The sequence below is a fragment of the Drosophila gunungcola genome (assembly GCF_025200985.1).
Source record: "Drosophila gunungcola strain Sukarami chromosome 3L unlocalized genomic scaffold, Dgunungcola_SK_2 000002F, whole genome shotgun sequence".
In the NCBI taxonomy this organism is placed as follows: domain Eukaryota; kingdom Metazoa; phylum Arthropoda; class Insecta; order Diptera; family Drosophilidae; genus Drosophila; species Drosophila gunungcola.
The window spans coordinates 6,700,474-6,722,386 of NW_026453178.1; the positions used below are offsets into that span (position 1 = coordinate 6,700,474).

At 36.4% G+C, this 21,913-nt stretch overlaps 2 protein-coding genes across 3 annotated transcripts in view; both read right to left on the bottom strand.

The window, feature by feature from the left end:
- The window catches only part of LOC128257326 (uncharacterized), a 150,245-nt gene that overhangs the window by 82,610 nt on the left and 45,722 nt on the right, over positions 1 to 21,913 (bottom strand). The gene's annotated exons all lie outside the window — the stretch shown is intronic.
- LOC128257316 (ecdysone-induced protein 75B, isoforms C/D) overlaps positions 1 to 21,913 on the bottom strand; it is a 105,175-nt gene that overhangs the window by 65,150 nt on the left and 18,112 nt on the right. The window contains exon 1 of one of the 2 annotated variants that reach the window (XM_052988278.1): positions 13,572 to 13,782. The exons of the other annotated variant lie outside the window; for it this stretch is intronic. Coding sequence (XP_052844238.1) covers positions 13,572 to 13,656 — 85 coding nt within the window. The 5' untranslated portion in view covers positions 13,657 to 13,782. Of the gene's footprint in view, positions 1 to 13,571; positions 13,783 to 21,913 lie in introns of those variants that run through there. 2 annotated transcript variants of the gene reach the window in all.

Below are 21,913 nucleotides of genomic sequence, written 5' to 3' on the forward strand. Positions count from 1 at the left end.
CAGCCATTTGTAAGTCAACGAACCAAGAGGATTGGCTATAAGCAACAACTCCAACTCCTCCATGGAGTATTTATCTATCGTTTAGTCATCCTATTTTATTTGATTTTCTTTTCGCACATGGGCGATTGTGCGAGTGAATGGCCCAGCGGCATACTATACATACTAGTATAGGCTACTGCATACCACTTAAGACTCAACACAACTAACTCAACTCAATACCAATACTTTTTCCGACGACGACAACGTCCTTGCTTCAGTTAACAAGATGCCAGCCGAACAACGACAACGTTGTTGGCAAAATGACGCTGCAAAAACTTGTTGTTGCTGTTTGTGTATGGTGTATGGTGTATGGTGTATGGTGTGGTATGCATCGTTGCTGGGTTAGTTACCCCCAGCGCAATGGCAATGAACCAGAGAACCATTGACCGACCAGAGAAAGACAGACGATGCCGATCCAATGCCGATCCGCTGCAACTTGCAACACGAAGATCGCTCCACGATCGTTTCCAGTTTGGCGAGTTCAAAACTCCAGAGAAACTGGTTTCTTTTTTCGCAGTCAACACAACAAACAATTTGCAACACGACGACCGCAGACGCAAAGTGCAATGATCGCAACGAGGCTGCAGATCGAGTGGTTTTGCGAAGTGGAGGCGGTGATCGGGGGGTTTTAGGGGGTCGCAGCGGTTCCAAAGTGAATGCCGGATTTGGTGGGCAGTGGCGATGACGTTGGTGGGACAAACAAACAAACAAACAGGCGGCTGCACAACACAAAACAAAAACGAAGGAGAAATAATATGCGTCACTCGAGGCGTGGGATTCTGTGTGGTTTTTACACCGAGACAAGCCTTTAAATAGTCAAATATGGAAAAAAGGAGATCGCCGCAAGCAGGTCGGCGAGTTCAACGAGAGAAAGGAAGTGGAAATGGAAATTAAGAGAGGAAAGTGTGGGAGAAATTGTGTATCAATTTATGATCCTCGATTTGTTATCAATGAGAAATACGTTCCTTATCTTTGTAAATGTATTACCAAGCTTAAAATTCAATCACAATAAAACCACTTAATAAAAATCATTGTTTTAGGCAAAATCCAAATTATACAACACATAAGTTGACCAATATTTTAAATCGCTAAATAAAACTGAAGTTGAATTGGTAAATATTTTTATATAATTTTCTAAAATGTTTCTATTAAAATTCATAACTTAACAATCTATTTGCAAAACTTTAAATTCAGATACAATACGCGCTCTATAATAAGAACCGAAAATAAGGTTAATACTGGACAGCATTTAAAAAAATATTTATAATTTTCTAATACATCATTTTTATACATATGTTTTAATTAATAAAGATTGTCCAGCAAATCGAAACTTGGATCGTTTTTTTTTCCAACATGTTGAAGATATTTATTTCCATATGCTTTTCTTGAATCTTAAATCTTTTGCTCGACTTACATATATTGCCTAACCCAATCGTTTTCGGCTTAGAGCAGCAACCAACCCATTCTTAGACTGCCAAATCTACATAAGCCACCTGATGTTGAAAGACATGAAAATGTATCTTCTTGCCAAATCAGCAGTTTCCCTAGCTCGGTCAGTCAGTCAGTCAGTAGCGGGGAGCAGAAAACGCTTTCGGCCAATTCAGCTTGATGGAGTTATAAGCCAAACCAGAAAAGCGAAAACCGGGCAGAAAAGAAACCGCCAACAAAAATTTCTGTACCAAGTGCTATATTTCCCTCTCTATATTTCACATTATGGCTATCTCTTTTTGGCCGCCGAATGTGGTCGTGCCGAAATTTGGCAATGAACTTGAAACACGTGTAAGAGGTATGAATAATTTTTGGCCAAGACAAAGACGAGGCAGCCAAGAAAGCGTTTACGCAGGAGGCGGACTAAGCGCGCAAGGGGAGGATCTTCTTTTGTAACATTTTTGCATGATTTACGAAAATTCAGGGAGTCTCTTTCGGCCTCCATTCGTTCTTTTTTCCACAGCCCCGGGTTTATTGTATTTTTAATTATTTTCGGCGTAATAACCTAGATTCGTGGCATCGACCGAAACCAAGTCCGAGTCCGAGTCAAATTCCGAGTCACTTGGTCATATTATTTCTACCTTTTCCCCATAATGGTTGTTTTTCTTCACCTTACCTTTTCTTTTTCTGGTTGATTCGATCTGTTTTTTGCGTTTCTGATTTTTTGCCCAACGCCATTTTTTCTCTTTTCTTTTGTTCTTTTTCAGTTGATTTTTTTTTAAATTACTGAGGAGTGGAATTTTTTGTGATCATTTTGAAGGGACTGTAATTCTTATTAAGTTGCAAAATTTAAAATGCGTAGTAAATTAAGTAATATTTATAACATTTTGTATTTATATTTGTTTTCCAACTATTTCGAAATGTTTTATGTTTTTGTTTGCTTTTCTTGATTCTAATAGACTAAGTATTTTTATGATAGTTCCCAAACCCACATAAATTCAACTTACAATACTTGTATATTCTGTGGAGCAGTCCAACAACAGGTACCAATAAAAATACAAAAATAAGGCATAAGGCTAAATTACGACAAGGCTATCGACTGACAGTTCATTCATCAACCAAGCCCATGGAGAACCTTTTCGGGGCTACGCCTACTGTCTTCTACCTGCCTCAAAACTCAGAACTCAAGAACCATAACCTAACGCACTTAGAAAAACTGGCTCACATAGATCCCAGACATTTCCAATCAGAATAGAACGGTAAGTGGCCCACAGGCACCTGTGGCAAAAGAAATTAATGATACCTCCGACCACTTCTCGGATTCGTTGGCATACCAAATGAGTTCCTCGATTCACCACAAAAGGTAAGCGTTCAAATTCGGGGTTCGTATCACTCACCTGGAAGGGAAAGAAGTGAAGAAAAAATTATAAGCCAAATTAGACAACAAATATCGCTTACAACAATGTAAGGGTAATAAAAACACGCTCTAATCAAACTTATTCGAAGGGCTAACCTCCCCACTCCCTGTTTAAGAACACTTCCGTGTTTTTTCGGGTGTAGTTTTTTCCCTTCTGACAAAAAAGTCAAGTGCGCAAAAAGCCCTTGCTAGAGTTCAGCGAGCCCAGTTAACTTCCAACAGGTAAAATAGGCGGAACCTTATCTTATCATTGAAATGCACGTGAACGAAATTGGTAACATAATCGTTAGCATAGGGGCTAATATCGGCCAGTATTTAGAATTATGTGCGTCCTAGGTGGGTAAACTATTTTGTGTTTTTTTTTTTTTTTACTTGAAGAACGAAATTGATTTATTATTTGTTCATTCATTATTCATAAATTAAATGATTCCATTTACTTTTACCATTTACAGGACTTAATTAGATTGTCCATTAATTAAATCCAGACCCAAAAAACAACTTGATATAACCTGAAAGGTTTAAGCGATTAATAATATTATATTGTGTTAATATATTTTGTGGTATTATTCCTAAAATAAAAGGAGTATAAAGGGGCTGCACTGAAATTTCATATCAAATGTTCGTAATCTTTTTTCCTGTATAAATTTTCAAGTAAATTTCATTTTGAGAACAAAATCGTTTGTAAATCGTCGATAAGCGGACATACTGCCAGCATTGAAGGTTAACTAAAATCGGTTTTGGGTAATGGCGGATGGGCTCCGACAGATGGCGCTGCGGGGGCAAATGGGTAATCGCAGTATCCATAGGATACATTTGCTTATTTTTAGCTACCGAGATATGTACAAATGGCGTGTGTGCGTTTGCCGAGTTCACTTCACCAGAAAAACAATGAAAATGTTCAGACGGACAAAGTTCTGCTTTTAAGTGCGAGTACAACAATTGTTTCGAGCAAGCCAAAAAAAATGTAGATCTCTATTTTAAAATGCGTGTTTGAGTATTTTTTTGGGTGCATATCAACATATGTATGTATGCGTGTGTGCGAGCTGGTCTCATTTTCGGTGTACATATACAGAAAATTATTTCGAAGTTCAAGGTCAGTAAACTTGCTACGCACACGCACAATACAATGGGAAACGAAATGAAGTGAAACAACAAATAAAACGAAACACGAAGTGCGGGCAGCGACGCGGCAGAGAACCCGAGCACCAATACACTCTCAGGGCCGCGAAAAGATCACTTACACGCACACTGGCAACGATCGCTCTCTCGCTTGCTCTCTTTATGTGGCGTTTTAATGAAACTAGAACGATTTTGGAATGAGGTACTTTGAGGAAGCGGGATGGAAGGAAAAAAAGAGAGGGAAAGAGGGATCGAGCCCAAGTAGGGAATCAAATGGAAATGAAGGTACAAAAACCCCCGGATCACAAAATAAGATTAGGAACGTTCTTATATATTCGAAACTCAAATACCCTTTCGGATAGATCGATTACTATGTTAAATCAATATTTAATTTACTCTCAACCCGAAACCGTTTAGAGATATTAACCAAACGTTAATTTTATTAGAATCAGATTCATTTATAAATTATTGAAGTAAGAAGCATAACGCTTTTTTCAAAATATAAAGTTTTTTAGAGTTTATCTTTAGCAAACATTGTTCTTAAGTCGTTACACTTCCGTAGCTGGAGAGTAGGAAATAATTCAAAACGATTTGAAACATGTGCGGGTGTTAAAACGTATCAACTTGATTTGTTTGAGGCTCAAAATGATCTCTGATGATCTTATGTTCAAAGAACCAGTTTCGACTCTCGTTGATTAACGAAATAATTTGCTGGAAACTTGTTCAAACAAAACTTCTGTCGATGATCGAAGCGCAGAGGCAAAGGCCAAACCATAATTTGGCAAAGGCAAGGGTCAAAACTCGCTGGGAAGGTCAAATTTAAATGGTGGCTGGAATCATTTCCTATCACGATCTCTTTTCCAGTTTGAATTCACGTTCTTTTCCAACTCCAATTCAAATTATGTTTATAATGTTTAGTGGCACAAAACAAAAAACGGAAAGTTGTTGATCAACTTTTTCTTTTTTGTCTGTTCTTATTCGGTTACCTCATCCCTTTATTGCTATCCCATTTACTCCTCAGAAAAACAGAAGTAACACCTTAAAACTAAAAAGCTAAGCAAATACACTACACGTTCTTCTTAGCTGATGCTGAAATCAAAAGTTGAGATCCCAGTAAGTGCTTTCTTTTCCTTCACAATCTCTCTGTTTTCCTTTTTACACTATTTCTTTCGCTCTTTCTGTCTTTGCTACTTTCTTCGTCTATTTTGTAGTTATGTAACGTGGCCATGGCCTGCTTTCTTTATTTGGCTAGCGTCTTGGTCAAGTGAAATGGGTTAATGGGCATCGGCATTTCACTGAGATTGTTTGCTTTCGTTTTTGAACGAATTCAGATGGGAAAGAATGTTTTCAAGTGCATTTTCTGATGTGAGAAATGTTGCCATATCATTGTTGAAGAAAAATACCTTGTTATTTTAAAAAAACATTATATTTTTTAAGGGAACCTGTCATCTAAGAGCTCCTTTGTCCTTTTTTAGAATTTGACTACGTAATAAAAGACCTCATTCTTTAGAAAAGTTCACCCATATTTTGTAGGATCAAGCCAAAATATACAAGTAATTTTGGCTATGGTAAGCCACCCTTTCACAAGTAACTTTCAAAAAGCTGCTAAAACTGCTGGCGGATCTCGTTTAGGCTTTCAGTTCTAATGATAGTTGTTAGGTTTCTTTTATTGCTAATTATGCGAGTGCGTGTGTTTTCACCATGATTAATATGATTAAGAGAATCTGAACTGATGACTGGTGATGTCATTTGGCCAACACAGCTTTGAAGTTTTTAGTTTAAAGGTTCCAAACTGGCAAAAAGCCTATTAAAAATTATGTGAATTTTCGCAGAGTCATATTTGAGGCTCGGCTGAGTTAGACAATCGTAATTCGCGTAATTAGGAGAGTTCAAGTAACTTTTGGTTTAGCGCTTAGATTTGGCCATGTCATGGCTCAGTTGCCAAGGGGCCAAAATACAAATTTCCCCCCAACACCCCTCTTTCACGCTCAGCTGTGCGTCTGGCTTGGCATATTCAAGTGTCAATTACAATTGCCTCAGGGGCGCAAATCCAAAAACAAATACAAGAGAATTCAAATGATTATACACGGCGCGAGCGTAGGCAGCATTTAAAATGCGTAAAACGAACTTGAACTTCAGCATGAAAGAAGGAGGAAGTCGGCTAGAAATATCTTCGAAATATCTACCTAACGCACAATCCAAGCAAAATCCCGAGACTTTAAACCCAAAAACCAAAACCGAACCCAACCCAACTCGATTTCAAAGTCAAGGGCTAAGGAGTGAACGTGTTCAAAATGCCGAATTACCCTACATAAGTTACCAACAAATAGTGCCCTGGAAAATATAAAAGGGGTTATCGGGGGTGTTACGTGGCTCGTGGCACGTTGGGCGCCATTTTGTAGGAAGCTCCGAAAAAAAACGAAAGAGAAATGAAAGACCACTGAACAAACCGCTTTGGATCAACTCAAATTTTATGCGGGCAACATTAACAAAATAAAAAAAAAAATAATACAAAATAAAAAACACAAAGAACCAGAAGAAGAAGCATAGGGAGAAGAACACACGCACCAAAAAACGAACAAGAAAAAGACACTGCAAAATCGAGAACCAAAATTTTTTGGTAACCAAAAAAAACAAGAACACACCAAATAATGAAAATGTCAATGTCCGAACAACCTTGAAAGAAGCCAAAGGAGAAAAGCTGCCACACGAAAAAGAGAGATATTCAGCGGGGGATAAAGAGGGCGGAGGGAGAAAAAGAGAAGGGTGGAAGGAGAGCCAAAGGTAAAGCGTATCGCATTGAGAATCACTTAAGTGTAAGGGCTCAAACCAAAACGAATTTGCAATGCGCATAAAGTTCTCATCCAACCCTACAAAATAAATTGAAATAACTCACAACAACTAAAGGGTTTTGCAACTCCTTCTCAATCAAAGCAATTAGAATTTGAGATCACTTAAATTGATTGCTGCGCAGTTGAATAGAAAAGCTAAGCATATTAAATAAAGATTTCTAGAATTCTAAAAGGCTAACTAAAATTAGCTTGAAAAGCATCTTGATTTTAAAATCGATGCTCTTGAAAATATAGAAAGAGGAGCATCTTGCCCTAAACTTTCCCTAATCGCCATCTCTCTAAGTCAATAGAGAGCAAAATAAAGTTAATTCGAAGCTACATACTTAGATCAAAAACTGTCCCTAAAGTGTCCATATCTTAAAATTTCTTGGTAGCATGATGTGATATTAAATCATATTTTCTTAGAAATCCATGATTCTTTTTTTCTTTGAAAATCCTTTTAATAATTTATTTTTTTAAGATAAAAAATATAAATTTATTAATTTCTGTGAGGTGAGAATATTATGATAAGAGTAATTTTAATGCATTGACATTAAAACAACTCAATTTTAAAAGGCTAAAACGAATACGACTGGCGCCCCAAGCGGACGGCAACAGAAACCAAGAGCTTTCTCGAACTAACATGTTGCCACCTACAACCGCCAGGTGGCGCCACAAGATAATCAAACATTTTCGTTAAATTCAAAAGCCAAATTATATTTGTTCAATGAAAAACTAAAAATGCTTCAATTATTAGTACAAGTTTGTTTCCTCAAGCAGACAATTAATTACTGCAACTTTTGAATAACTAAAGTAGAAGATAGCAAAAAGCTCGCGTTCGGATTTACAGTTGCTCTTTGACGTCATTGCAGTTTTTGAAGGAAAACCGAAAAACGTTTGTCGACTTCAATTTGTGCGCTAGGCTAGGCGAACAAAAAAAATATATAATATGCACGCTGAGGGAGAGGGAAAGAGATTGGGGCAAACAGTCGCCACATGCAACGAGGTCACGTGCAGTTGGCTTGGCAATATGGCGCTCTATACTGACACAAACTCACGTCGCGATAGCGAGCGGCTCTATGAAAATGCACAGCAAGGTTGCAACCCCTCCCTGCCACCACCATTCGACGCCTCATTGTGAGACAGGGCGAACGAACTGAACTGACCCGCTTCGCAGTAACCTCTAAAAATTCTCTCTGCGTATTTGTGCGACTGTTTTGTCTACTATTTTTGAGATTCTATTGATAAAGACGTTCAGTGGGTGTGGGCGGTTTTTGGCTGTTAGTTTGGTGGGTTGTAATTAAAATTATTATTGATATATGTGTTTAACACTTTGAAAATGTGAACATATTGGGTTTGATTTGTAATTTACTTATGCTTCCGAAGCACTTTTGTGCTGCCACTTATCCGGTTTTTAAGAAAACTAGCTTTTTCTTTTCATGTATTGAGATTTTTATGGTTTGGAAAACTCTTTTTCTGTTTTCTAAAAAATTCATAAAAAAGAATATTTTTTCTTATAATCTTTATGAACTATAAATACTGAAAGCTTCACGACATACATAACTTATAAACAAAATCCGATGAAAAATAAGTTTTAGATTCTGTTCTTTAGGAATTATGTTTTTTAAGTAAATAGTTAGTTGGAACTTAGAATAAAATAATTTTAATTTCCAAAATCTTTGTTAATAGCTTATTTTTTTCCAGTTTTAAACTGGCAACCGTTTTATTTGGTAGTTATACATTTAACAAGCTAAGAATAAGTTTTGTGTCTTTTTTTTTAAATTTTCTTCTGTTTTAAGGAATTTGTGAATCTTTTAGTTTTAAAAAAATGAAAGAGGGGGACAGGCAGTCGAAGCTGTGCTCTCTCTCGCTCTTTTGCTGCCGTTTCCGTTCGCCATTGCCTAACGAAAAGCTTTCCGCTCGAAGCTTTGCGAGTGGCACACAAATTGAGTGCAAGTTCATCACACAGACGCACACTCGCTCGCAAAACTATGACAAAATCCGTAAGTGCAGCTGCTGCGTCTGTGTGCGTGTGTATCTGTGTGTAAATTTAGATCGAGGCTATTGCTTCACAATGCCGCTGGTGCATTCAACTCGGAGTTCAGATCGCACAAAGCAAAAGTCGACGGCGGAGAGCAAAAAAAAATGGCATTAAGAAAAATTATGTTGAATTTATTTATTGCATAGAACGCAGCGTTAACGCTAGCCCCTCTCTCTCGATTCAATTGCAAAATGCAAATCGTGTGGGTCTGCGGCTCCAACGAACACACAAATCGGACACGGGACCGTATTCCGTAGCCGCGCACATTTATTTTTATGAGTTATTTGACTCAGTTTCAGCGGTGGCAAGGTTGTGGCCCACTAGAAACACTGGGGCCAGGTGAAGAACCTCTAATGACATTCGACTCGATTCTAACGATCGCGCTGATATTGCGAGCTTGAGCCTCGTTTTCGCTTAGCTAATTTGCTACAACTTACATGGCGGGATTGGAGGGATTAGACGCGTGATTGATCGATCGCAATTGACTTACCTGAAAGTAAAATAAATATTTGATTAGTAATTGAAAATAGTTTACAGATTTTTCAAGAGAATATATACATTTATGAACCTTAAAGTTATTTAAAAAGAAAGAAAGTTTTTAACATATATCTAAAACTTATGAATGATAAGGTTCTATTACAAAATAGAAATTATGTCTTGAACATATTAAAACATATTCAACTTAATAAATAAAAGAAGGAAAGCTAATTTTCCTAAGCTTCATTGATTTAAATCAATTAAGAGCAGCCCCTAATAATCATTTACTACCGCCGAAAATGTTTACAATCCCATTAATCTTTAATCTACAATGCAACCGCCACATAAATCAAGCATTTCCCACTATTTTCAGATTTTCAGCCTTCACTCCGGAAAGCTGCTAACTTTTAAGCCATCCGCTCACTCTTGGCCAGCGATAAAAACAGTTAAACAAATTTTCATTCAGGGGCATTTGTGTACTCGCACAGTGGGTGCACAGCAACTTGAACAGGAGCGAATCGAGGTGAGGCGGTGGCAGCATCCATGCCGCGGTTAAGCCCCCAACTGGGCGCCAGAACCAGGCCAAATTGAAGGTCGGACATTGGCCCAAGGCGACTGATGCATTTACCCCAGAAAACTGCAGTCGGAGAGCGAAAATGCGAGGCATTCTCTTAGTCTCTCTCTCCCTCACTCTCTGCCTGTGGTGGCCACGTTGCGTATGAGTAATACGCGGTTTTCGTCTTACTCCCCGCAATATATACCTTTCTCACTCGCTCTCTGTCTGTTTCAGCGCCAAATGTTGATTTGTCTGCTGCAGTTGACAGGCAAATGCAATTTCTCAACCGACGTATAAGATTGCACTTTGGAAGGATATCAAAACAAATGTTAAGCAGTTTTCGCATTTCAAGATTTATATATATATAAACTATTATATAGGTATTATTAATGATAATTATATCATTTTATTGTGACTTATTATTAAAATTAATTCGAATAAAAATTACAATAAAAACAAAAATTTAGAAACGGCTTATAAATAGCTGAAATGGGGAATCCAATCAATCAAGTTATATCCTGTAGTTTTAAATAATTCAAGCAACCTCACACAAACTGAGGAACGTAAGATTTTATGTTTACAAGAAATTGTTATAAACAAGCCAAAGATTATCCTAATCATAGCGAAGCCTATAAAGCAATACCACACAGTTGAAATTGGCACTATAAGAGTTATAATTATTGTTATAAACAAGTCAAAAATCTAATCCAGATTTAGCTACCCACTGTTTGCAAAACGAATCCCATAAACCAGTACCGAATAGTATAAACAATCAAAAATCTGATCCATATCAAGTATACGCAGTGTTTGCAAAAAGAATCCTATAAACCAGTACGAAATGAAGTCCCAAGATGAAATTCTAGCCACATTGTACCCTTGACACCCCCCTCCCCAGCAAACACAAATGTTAGCAGAGTGAAAAATAAAAGCAAAATAACAAGAAATTTATTAGGTCATATGGCTGGCATCATATCGCCGCGTACATCGACTATGGCGATAATAGAAATAAACACACAGGCGCACAACAACCACACACACACACACATACAGACACACCAACATAGTTACAGATAGGGGCAGCAATGAAAAAACAAACCCGAGCTGAGGCAGGTCAATGAACGTTGTGGCAATTCCAAGGCCAAAGCCACAATGCCTAGAACCCCAGAGCGAAAACATAGAGAGGGAGTGCGATAAGCGAAAAATCAGAGAGAATCATAGAGGAAATAAGAGAGAGGAAGTTTGGGGAAAACGGAGGAAAAACGAGCCAATTGTTTACCTGTTTTTCCCGCTTTAGTCTTAGTTGTAAGAATTACTTAGTGTAAGGCCCAGAAAAAAAATGTAATTAATAAGCGTATACCAACTCTCTAAACTTTTCGACCATTTCAAGTAGTTTGGAGAGGAAAAACAATTCTATAAGGAACGCGAATTAACTGCGTCGCTATCGGGTTCTTTTATAATTCTGGCGACTGTCCGTCCGCTTATCTAATCGCCAGCCAGGCGGCTCAGCAAAAAAAGAACAAAAAGAAATATGAATAAAAATTTAAAATAAACTAGATTCATAGGAGCCAAAGAGTCTTAGTATTGTAAGAACTATCACAATTCTTATTAAATGTGAAGTAAATAACAAAAGTGTATCCACTTTTTTAAAAGGTAATAGTGTATTGTGTATTGTGATTTTGTATACATCCCACAAAACATAAATTATTGATTAGAAGTATATTAATTTTCGAAAGTTTGCATATTTACAGAGACTGAAACAAATACAAGACATCAAAAGACAATCCCATTTGCTCACAAAAAATATGTCACCCAAGCGTTTTGCTCGAACGCAAAAACCTAATATTGTCAGTCATAAATCTCTAACTGGCAACACACATAAGGCAAAAAAATATATGTGAATTCAATAGAACAAATGCCACAAAATGTCAGCAAATGGCCCAAATACTTGTGGCACGTGCATGTGGCCGTTGTAAGAGACCGAAGCCATTCACTTGCAGCAGTTATAAAATATGCTACATAAGGTTAAAAAACTAAATTCCAGACGCAATCTTCGTGCCATCTATGAACGCTATCAATTGAAAGCAAAATTCACTTTCATGGCTCCCCGCTTCCCTTTCTCCGTTCAATATGCCCGCACATTTGGCCAAGTTCAACGACCGCATGAGTCCCTGGCCTAGATTTTCCAACAGAAACGCCAGCAACAGACATTGCTGATATCGCCGTCGTGCTTTTACTTTCGTTCCCCATCGGCAGTGTTCGGATTTTTTCGCTGCTTTCGGCTTCAGTTTGATTGGTGCTTGTGGAATCGGCTCCCTCTCCCAAAACGTTCACGCTTTGGAATTTTAAGATATTAGAAAATGATCAATATACTCAATAATAGTAAACTAATTAAAGAAAATATTTGTGTATCAAGCAAATAAATAATAATAAGGAAAAAGAAGAACCAACCCCTCTCTTCAAAACTTAAGACACTAGGAAATGAGTAAAAAAAATTTGGAAAGTTAATCAAATACTAAAAGTTTAAATGTCCTGCCCTGGAAAAAGAGCTCCTAATACCCGAATATTTGGGATCTTTGAAACACTCCTTCATAGCATATACATAATTGCCTTCTGGGAATATTATTATCAACATAAAATTATTTGTTTTGAATTTACGATAATGTGGCATAATTTTGTAAATGTTATTCTGTTTGTTCATAGACTGAAGTATTCAAGAAATTGAAATGTGATTGAACTATAAGTCCAAACGAACTCCAACCGATTTTGATTGGAACCCATTTTTGGGATGATCTTAGTAAGGACCTAATGCAAAAACCATTTTACCTTAATTTCAGAAGACACAGAAGATTGTTTTATCTTTTTGTTGTGCCTCTTTTTGTAAAACAGTATTTATTTAGAATTAATCTTTTTTATTTTACTAACACAACAGGTTCTTAAATGTTAAATATGAATATGTAATTGAATTATGCTGCAAGTGTTAATCACAATTTTCACATCCATGAAATATTCAGTCCAGGATATGGGCATTCAATATGCTAATAAAATTCTTATTGCCCGAAAGTAGTAGAAAAATCCCTCGGCAGAGATAACAAAAACTCAAGAGGCGAGCAAATGCGATTTGCTATCGTCATGACATGCCTCCCTTTTTCCCCTCGCCTGGATTGTTGCGTTTGCTTTTTGTTTTTGCACAAAAGGAAAAATTTAGGTTAATGAGTTCAACGACCGCAGAGGAAGCGCCAAAAATATACACAGTACATGGAGGCAATAGAAAGATAGAAAGAAAGTGAAATCATTTGGATTGAGAAGGGGAAATTCGCTGGCGCTAGTGGATGAAAAAAAACCAAAAGCGTGGGCGCAGATAGGGCAAGTATAAAAAAATTGGGAGTTTACCACGATGAGGGTGTAATATAAATAATGGTTGTAATTATTATAAAATTACTCTATAAATAAGTTTCAAATTTAACAAGATTCTTCATTTTTTATTATATTTTCCACGAAATCCAAAGTTCAAAACAAATAGGCGATCTACAATAATTTGCAACGGTCCTTAATCTAAATAAGTCGATGGGTTTCCATTCTATTGCAATATTTGCCCAGTCTATACCGTACCAAATAGCTCAAAGTCTATATATATATATGAATTAGGGTGATTCATTCACTCACCAGCTAAAACACGGCCAATCAGACGTTCGGTATCGTCTATATGCTTCGCCTGGGCAAAGAGATCCTCCCGACTGCCCACTGTCATTATGTTTGATTACCGTTGAAAATGGGGCGCGGTTCGAGATATTTACTGTGATCCAAAGGTTTGATTTGGTTTATTTAGATTTGATTGATTTATCTATAAATTTGCTAGGATTTGTACTAGTTATTGTTTTTAATTATTTTACTTAAGGCTTTTTTATGGCACCTTTGTGAGTGTTCAATTTGTTTAGCTAACTAGGCTTATTATTGTTTTTATCGTTGATTTTTTTTATTTTAAAATAATTTGATTTGATTTCTTATTGAATATTTGTGTGCACAGATATATCACAATATAGCAACCAGAGCAGCGATGATGTAGGATTTTTTACGTGTTTTATTTTTAGCCAAGTCTTTATGCATTTTCATCTAATAAATGCCACCATTTGTTTATGCATTGCTTAACTATTTAACATTTAGAAAGACTTATCACTCTCTCTTTATGACACTTAAATAATTCTCAAAAAATATAAAAACATATAATTTTGATTTGTGCTTTGGCCGTTAGAATTCACGTGGAAATGCCGAAAGTTATGGGAAAGATTTTTTGAGCGCCGGGCACAGTCTCAGTGTTCAGAATTCAGTATTCGCGCAGCGAGCGAAGAACGCAGAATAATAAGCAAAACAACAAACGCGGGGCGCCAAAGCCGAAATGCAGAAGCAGAATCGCAAGTTTCTGTCAGCTGTTTCGGTTGTTTTTGCTTTTTTTGGGATCGGCCAATGGGGCTATAATATAGTGAACTGCTTACTGGGAGCTTTGCACTGCTTGCAAGCGGTTTGAGGAAAGCTTTCGAGTGATGGCGCGTGGATTTACAAATCATTTTGATTTTTAGCTTAGATATTCTTTTATTAATCTGCTATTAAGTACAATCCAAGGGTATACTTTTACAAATTGTGTTCTTTGTGACGATTTTAATTTGACTAAAAAAAAAAGTTGTACATAAATCTCTGTTAAAAAAAACTTTTAAAATATTTTGTCGTATAGATTTTGTCGAATTTTAGGATGTTTTTTTAAAAATATAAATTTAATAAAACATATTCTTACGAACGTTTTAGAAGATTATGTTTGACAACAAATTAAAATAAGAATTATGAAATAGCGTAGACATTCGCTGTTGTGCTATATATTTTAATATGTATACTCAACTTATTTAATTAAAATAAATATTATCTTCCAAACAAGTCATTTATGAGAAACCAAATTGTTCACAATTCCTTTACCAATTCCCTCTACTAAGAATCGTTATTGACCCAGACAGAAGTGATTGGCTCAGGTTGATGACGAACATTTAACCAAATGGAAAACTATCAGATTGTGGCCGCCAAAAACCAACAACCGAATTGGAGACCGCAACTGAAAAAATCCTCAGCCGAATGCTGATTACCAGTCCGGTTGGCAACAGAAGCTCCAAAAACGTAGTCCTGCCCGCCGAGGGCCAAAAAGCAGAAACAGCAACAAAAGCGGAGCGGGCCAAAGTTAAATGAACTGTGAAAATGCCAATGACAGAAGAATTATTCAAGGCCGCACTGACGAACAGCGAGACGAACAAAAACGAGGCGTGAGAAAGGCTTCGTCGATGGCCAGTAGCAAACAAAAACAAAAGGCAACTAGAGCTACAGCAGAAACCACTCAAAAAGTTTCCAAAGAGCCGCTAAATAAATCCCAGAACACAGCCACCAAAGGAATCCCAATTAAAAATAGAAAAACCTTTTATCAGTCAATTAATTTGATGTTACCTACTTTTAAGCATATCAGTTGCCATAGTCTGGATGCAGACAACTTATTATTATTACAACAAGTCAATTATTTAAGCTTAAAAATCATAAAATTTATAATATAAAAATCTAAAGAATTCATATATAACAGAAAATAGTAAAGAGATAACAATTGATTAAATTCATGGCAGAATGAACCAAGCTATGAGCCAAAGAATCTTTTTAAGACTTAAATGTATATTATTTACAGTTTGAACAGCTGCAACCTGTAACATTAGCTGAATAAAGTACAAAGCTAAAGACTTTTATAACTCTTCTAGAATCCAGGATATTTTTAGCAAAAGTAGATACAAAATACTATTGTAATTGCTTATTAAGATCAACCAGCAAGAGGAACTATTAAATGAGCGCAGCAACATGAGCTACATTTAAGAGAAAAAAAGTACAAAGACTAAATGTTTGGGTTAGGTAAGTCATAGTCTGTGGCTTGTGCAACGCGAATGGGACAGAATCCTTGAGCTACATAGAGATTGTCCTAGCCAGCAACTAAGTCACCACTATTTTTGCTTACAATCCCCGCGTTTCCTGGCATTTTCCAGCCACCTAAGAGTGACATTGAGAACTTTAGCAAAATGTCAGCGAACGCATTTGAACTTTTCATTGCTATCGCTGCAACTCCCCACGTAAATCGAGGGATGGAGGGGGGCCACCATTATCTCCGCCCACTGAGGCCGAGCCTCTGGGTCTGCCCTCAATTCGGATTTGGCTGCCATGTTGCACAATCCCGGCCAGCCAGCAGCAGTCGCAGCCAGCGATTCTGTGTCGATGCACGGGTTCAGGGTCACTTCGCTTTGCACTCAGCGCCCAGCAGCAGCATCTGGGTGTGGGTTGAAGTTAAAACACTTAAGCTGCTGAACACTGAGAAAAACATTACGCAGTGACCACCACCCTCGAAATTATTACAAATGTATTTTCAAATGAAGATCAAAACTTCAATAACTAAATTTAAATAAGCTTGAAGGGTGTGCTTAAATTCTCTTCTTCTTGAAGATCAGTTTTGATAACTCAACTGTGTTTTAGTAGATACAATTTTTGGTGATTTCAAAACACTTACAAATTTGTGTCTCAAAAGTATGCTATAAAAATGAAAGGCAACATATTACTTTGCATACTTTTAAAAAAAAGTCATAAATTAAAATATAATAATAATAGCTAAAAAATTCTATGTCCGAGTAAAATAAACATATTATTTTCTGTGCAAAACGGCTTATGTTGCTACCACTAGTGCTCTATTAAACGTGCTAGTCGCCAAACGGTGTGAAAATAAAAAGCACTTAGCCAACAGCAATTCGCCACTGATTCGATTAGGCAAACAGCGCTGAGTACTGAAAATTGAAAGGCGAAGGGGCTAACTTAATGGAAAACCCCTTTTTTTATTAGATATTGGAAGGTGGCAGCCGGACTAAGGTTAACACGGATATTTGTAGTGTAAGAAATTAAGAATTTAAAATGAATTAATTTTAGAAATTTCATTGGATCGACTCTTATGTTACTTATATGGCGAGTTCTTGTTTTGTGTTTTAAGGTAAAAGAATGTTTAGATACAAAAGACTAACCTCAACAACATATAAAATCGTTTGATTCGATGATGCTGTATCCTAATGCATACTCCCCATAAACTCAACATATCAACATAAAATGCATATACATTTATAGTGTGGATAACCTTCAATGTCTATTCAACTCTCGGGGAAATTCGTCCAAGGACATGAACTGTGCTTGCCCCTAAAGAGAATCGACTTCATGCAAATGGAACAGAAGCCGCCGATAAATGGTGACCCTCTGTTTTCCCAACTCCTGTCGCAGTCATAAGCTATGCAAAAGAAATAATGAAAGAAAGACAATTTCCAAATTCTAATTCAAACCGAAAATATCGTTAATGCAAAATAGGGCCATCTGACGCAGTACATTTGTGACTCTGTGTTTCTGTATTCGTGCCATGTCATTGTCCTGGATAAAGTGCAACGACTTTGGCCCTTCAAAATGTAACGAAAAGTGCGTGAAAAGCTTGGAAAAGCTTTGAGCTGGGCTTTCAAGAGAAAAAAGCTAAATGACTCTCAAATAAACCGTTTTAGGATTTTAATTGTATCGCAAAAAAAATACAAATTTGTATATTATATATTCTCCCATTTTCAGTTTTTAATTTGTTTAATATTTTGTAATGTCCCTACGTTTAAAGAACTAATTTATCATTCAAATTCCTGCAGCAATAAGTTTTTCTCTCTCAATTACACATAAGTGAATAATAAAATAAATGTTTTCACATTCCGTCACATCGTAAATATTTAATGGTTAAATATAATGAAATGGCTAGTATTCATGACAAAAATTCTGATAGCAAACGCATAAATATAATTTCTATTCTCCAATCAGCAGACAACAAAAGCGGGCGACAAAAGTTATTCACAAAAACAAACAGAGAAAAAGCTAGAGAGCAAGAGAGTAAATATAATGGGAATGGGGGTGATTTAGGGGGTGGCCGCAGAAGAGAGTGTGAGTGAGAGTGCGTGAATGTTCGGCCCTCTCAGATACAGATACACATACATATACATGTACAGAATCACATAAACACATATACCACCGCATACTGGGACAGCACTTGGCCCAGATTATTTTGAAGGTCGCGTATTATCGACGGTCGTTCACCTATTTACTCGGCAAACAACAAAAGCAACAAATAAAGCACCGACAGCGACGCCGACGTCGACGCCTGCTGCGGGTGGGCTTTTGCATTTTTTTTCTTTTCTTCGTCTGTTTTTTTGGTATGTACTATGTTTTTAGGAACGTAAAATAATAAATAATCTATTATATACAGTGAATTCTGTTTACAAAAAATATCCTTTCATATATTGATATTAATTTTCGGAGAGTCTAAGCTAACTGTAAAAAATATTTTTAAGAAAATGTATTATTTTACAAGAGACTTTTTGAAAATTATTTTAATTTATTTGAGGTTGATTTTAATAATAGGCTCTAGGTCCCTGACTTCAGTATATTCTCTAACTTGTTATTTAAATATTTATTTATTTTAGTTATTTAAAAACTTATTTATTTATATTTTGATAAATTTTTCTAATTGTTAATAAATATGAATAAATTCAAATTTTGTAATTAACTGTCCCTTAATTGAGGGAAAGTAAAGGTAAAAACACTTACAATTCCAAATCTATTTAACAATTGATTTTCTCATGAGATTTTCGAGCGCCTACTGTAAATATTTAGGTATGTTTCGTGTGTATAAGCAGATCTGTGAATACATATTTTTCTCGCCAGTGTTTTGACATTATGTGTATATTTAATCAGCAGTTACCACGGATATGGTTGCTTTTATTGTTGCTGCGGCGCGTGCGACATTTGTTGCTGTGTTTATTGGGAAAGCTCGTGTAAAAGGAAGCGGGAAAATTATGCGGAAAAGCTTTTGGAGGAAGTATTGAGGCAGTCCGCAAACATTACCACACACACGAAGATGGCTCTTCTTATTTTCGTACGTATTTTTTGACAGTTAATGCGCATTAGGTGAACCAGCGAAAAAATAAACAAAACGCTTTACAAATACCAATACTCTTAGGAGGTTAATAAAAATGGCGGTGGCAGTCAAAAAAGGAGCGTCAAATTGTTGATTTTCAATAAGCTAAAACATATGTGGCTCCTTAAATTTTTGACTGCCTGGCTCAAGGTGGGGGAAAACTTGGGTGGGTGGCTAAAATATAACAGTGAGGGAGGTTATGTATCCTTCATTTGCAAAGTAGGCCGACGAAAGCTTGTATACAGTTAGGTCATTAGGTCACGACTGTGTAAAAGAGATGGGAGGCTTTCTGAAAGAGGAGAGTTGGACTCTTGATGGAATACAATCAGGAAGTTTTGCATTTAACATAAGGTTAAAAGTCCTTGATTGATATTATATTATAAATATAATAAATATTTAAAGCTAAATACAATAATAAAACAAAACTTCTACTGGTCTAATATCATTTAATCAAGGATAGAAAAATGATTGTTAAATTTACACAGCGAAGAAAAGACTGTTAGTTCAACTTGAATTTAATTTCTTCAATACATTAAAAGCAAATAATTCCAAAAAAAAGTACATTGCAAACTCATACATCTATCGACCCAAAATTGCAACGCAAATACTCATAAGAAATGTTGAAATATAAATATACATAATCCCAAAGGACATGAACACACATTCCAAGAAACTTGAAGCCTAGCTGACTTTTAACACGCCCCGTGTTTTAAGCGTTAATATGAATCCAACTTTTCCATCAGAGCCTAAATAATAAGGACCCTACAAATAGTTCTTGGGAAGAGAAACGCCAGTGCTTTTATTTTAGAGAAGGCGAGAGAAAAGTAAAATAAATGCTAGAAAAAATCTCATTGGGCCAATGGGGCGTATGGGTTATTTTTAGCACAAGCAAAAAGAGAAACCTAGCACAACAGGCTCAAACTTGAGCTGCAAAAGGGAAGGAGGAATTTAAGTGGGTGGTTCTTAGGGGGGTTGGGTTGACAGGCCTGCGTACAAAGCAGCTTACAAAGGGGGTTTCGACTTCGCTTGGGGGGGGGTTTGACACATTGACCATGAATTTGCTTTTACCAGCTGGAAAAGTGGTATGAAAAGAGGAAACAATGGGAGCTAAAACACTTTTACAAAATATGTAAGTTTTCATTAAATTAAATTAAAACAAATTGTGACGAGTCATGCCTAGATAGATTAATTGTTTTTAATATAGGTATTATAATCAAATATGAACAATTAAAAAGTTCCGATTTGTGAAAATCGTACTCAATTTACGCAAATAAATAATAAGTTACAATTTTTATCACAGTGCAGATGTAGGGAGGGGCAAGGGAAAATTTGTATATCCTATCAGCTTGGGAATGTTTTCCGCTCTTCAGCATTAATGCGGTTTAAAATCATTAATCATATTTTTTAAGCAAGCAAATGACATTAAGACTTGTCAATACGACCAGTAAATTCAATTAAGTCATGAAAAGTAAACCCCGATAATGAAAGTGAGAAAAACGAGTGGAACAGAGAAAGAGCACTGCGAGCAATTTTCACGAATTACTCCATTAATAACACTAGAATTAACCGAAAGGTTACTAAAAGTCAAGGCCACCATCGAAATTCGACACATGCCCGGTCGAAAAGGAACAAAAGCGAAAGAAAAGCAAAGAAAGAGAAAGGCTGATGGATTTGTATGTGCGAGAGCGATAGAGACGGCAAGCTGGCACATTGACAAAGTGCTAATGCGAGTGAGAGTTATGTGCCAAATTTATAGGCCTCTTTCTATTGGATGTGGTAGCAATCAACTCGGTTAACAGCCCACTACGCCTGCCAACACCCAAACCGAACTTAATGGCTGTAAGAAATTGTAAGGAAACATTTGGGTCCGTTAAGGAAAGGAAAAGCCCGAGGAGAAACGTGCAAAGTTCATGAGAAATATTTCGAATTCGTTTCTCTGCTGGGTGAAACGCTTAATTAAATTTGTTGCTGCCCGCAAATTCATCAAAAAAGGAGAGAAGCCGAAAATAAACAACAACATTAACTAATGGTTTCGTTTGCTCAAGGTTAAGGTCGTTTTTGCTATTAAGCGAGTTTGCCTGTGAATACATGTGATATTTGCTTAGGGTTATGTTGGATTATTAAAAACTTAAATGAGGACAACAATGGGTGGTAATCTAGAGACAAATAAGTCAACAAATTGGTCAAAAAGGTATTTATTTTTTTAAAAATGGAACCGTCTTATTAAAACATTATAAACATTAATTCAACACAAAACGAATTGTACCAAAAACGGATTCCTTAATCAGAATTGGTTTCATCGATATATGTTTGAAAGTTTAAAAACAACATAAAAACAAATCTATAATAACTAGAATATTTTGTATAACCGTCCAAAGTCCATAATAATAGTTACTATTTGTAATTATTATTATTTTAAGAATAAAATATAATTTTTGATAGTGCCTCACGCCATCTGTTGTCAGGTGGAGAAACTTTAATGCAATTGCATAAAGTGCAACGAAGAAAAGCTTCATCAGAAATTTTCCAGCTGCATTAGACAAAAGTTTTCCGGAAAAATGGAAAAGCGACAGCACCCATAAGCTTTTCCATATGCACTTAGGTTGCATTCACTGCTATAAGTCGCGGCTAAAAGCTCTGCGAAACAACTGACACTATTTAAATGTTTAGAGTGCAAACAATAGACAACTCTGCAATTTGGAGAGAGTGCACTCAGAGAAATTGAGAGAAGAGAAGAGAGAGCTTTCTGCATTCGTGTGCAGATGAAAAGCCACAAGTTGCCGCCAAGAAGTGCAACAGTTGCAAGGGCAAGGAGAAACTGACGAACAGCTGTTCCACAAAAAAGTGGAAGCACAGAAAAAATTAACTGTGATTAAACAATATTTTATACAATATGACTTTAATTGATATAAAAATGAATCTTATTTTTTTTCGATTTGTCAATGTTTTAATTGAATAGTTA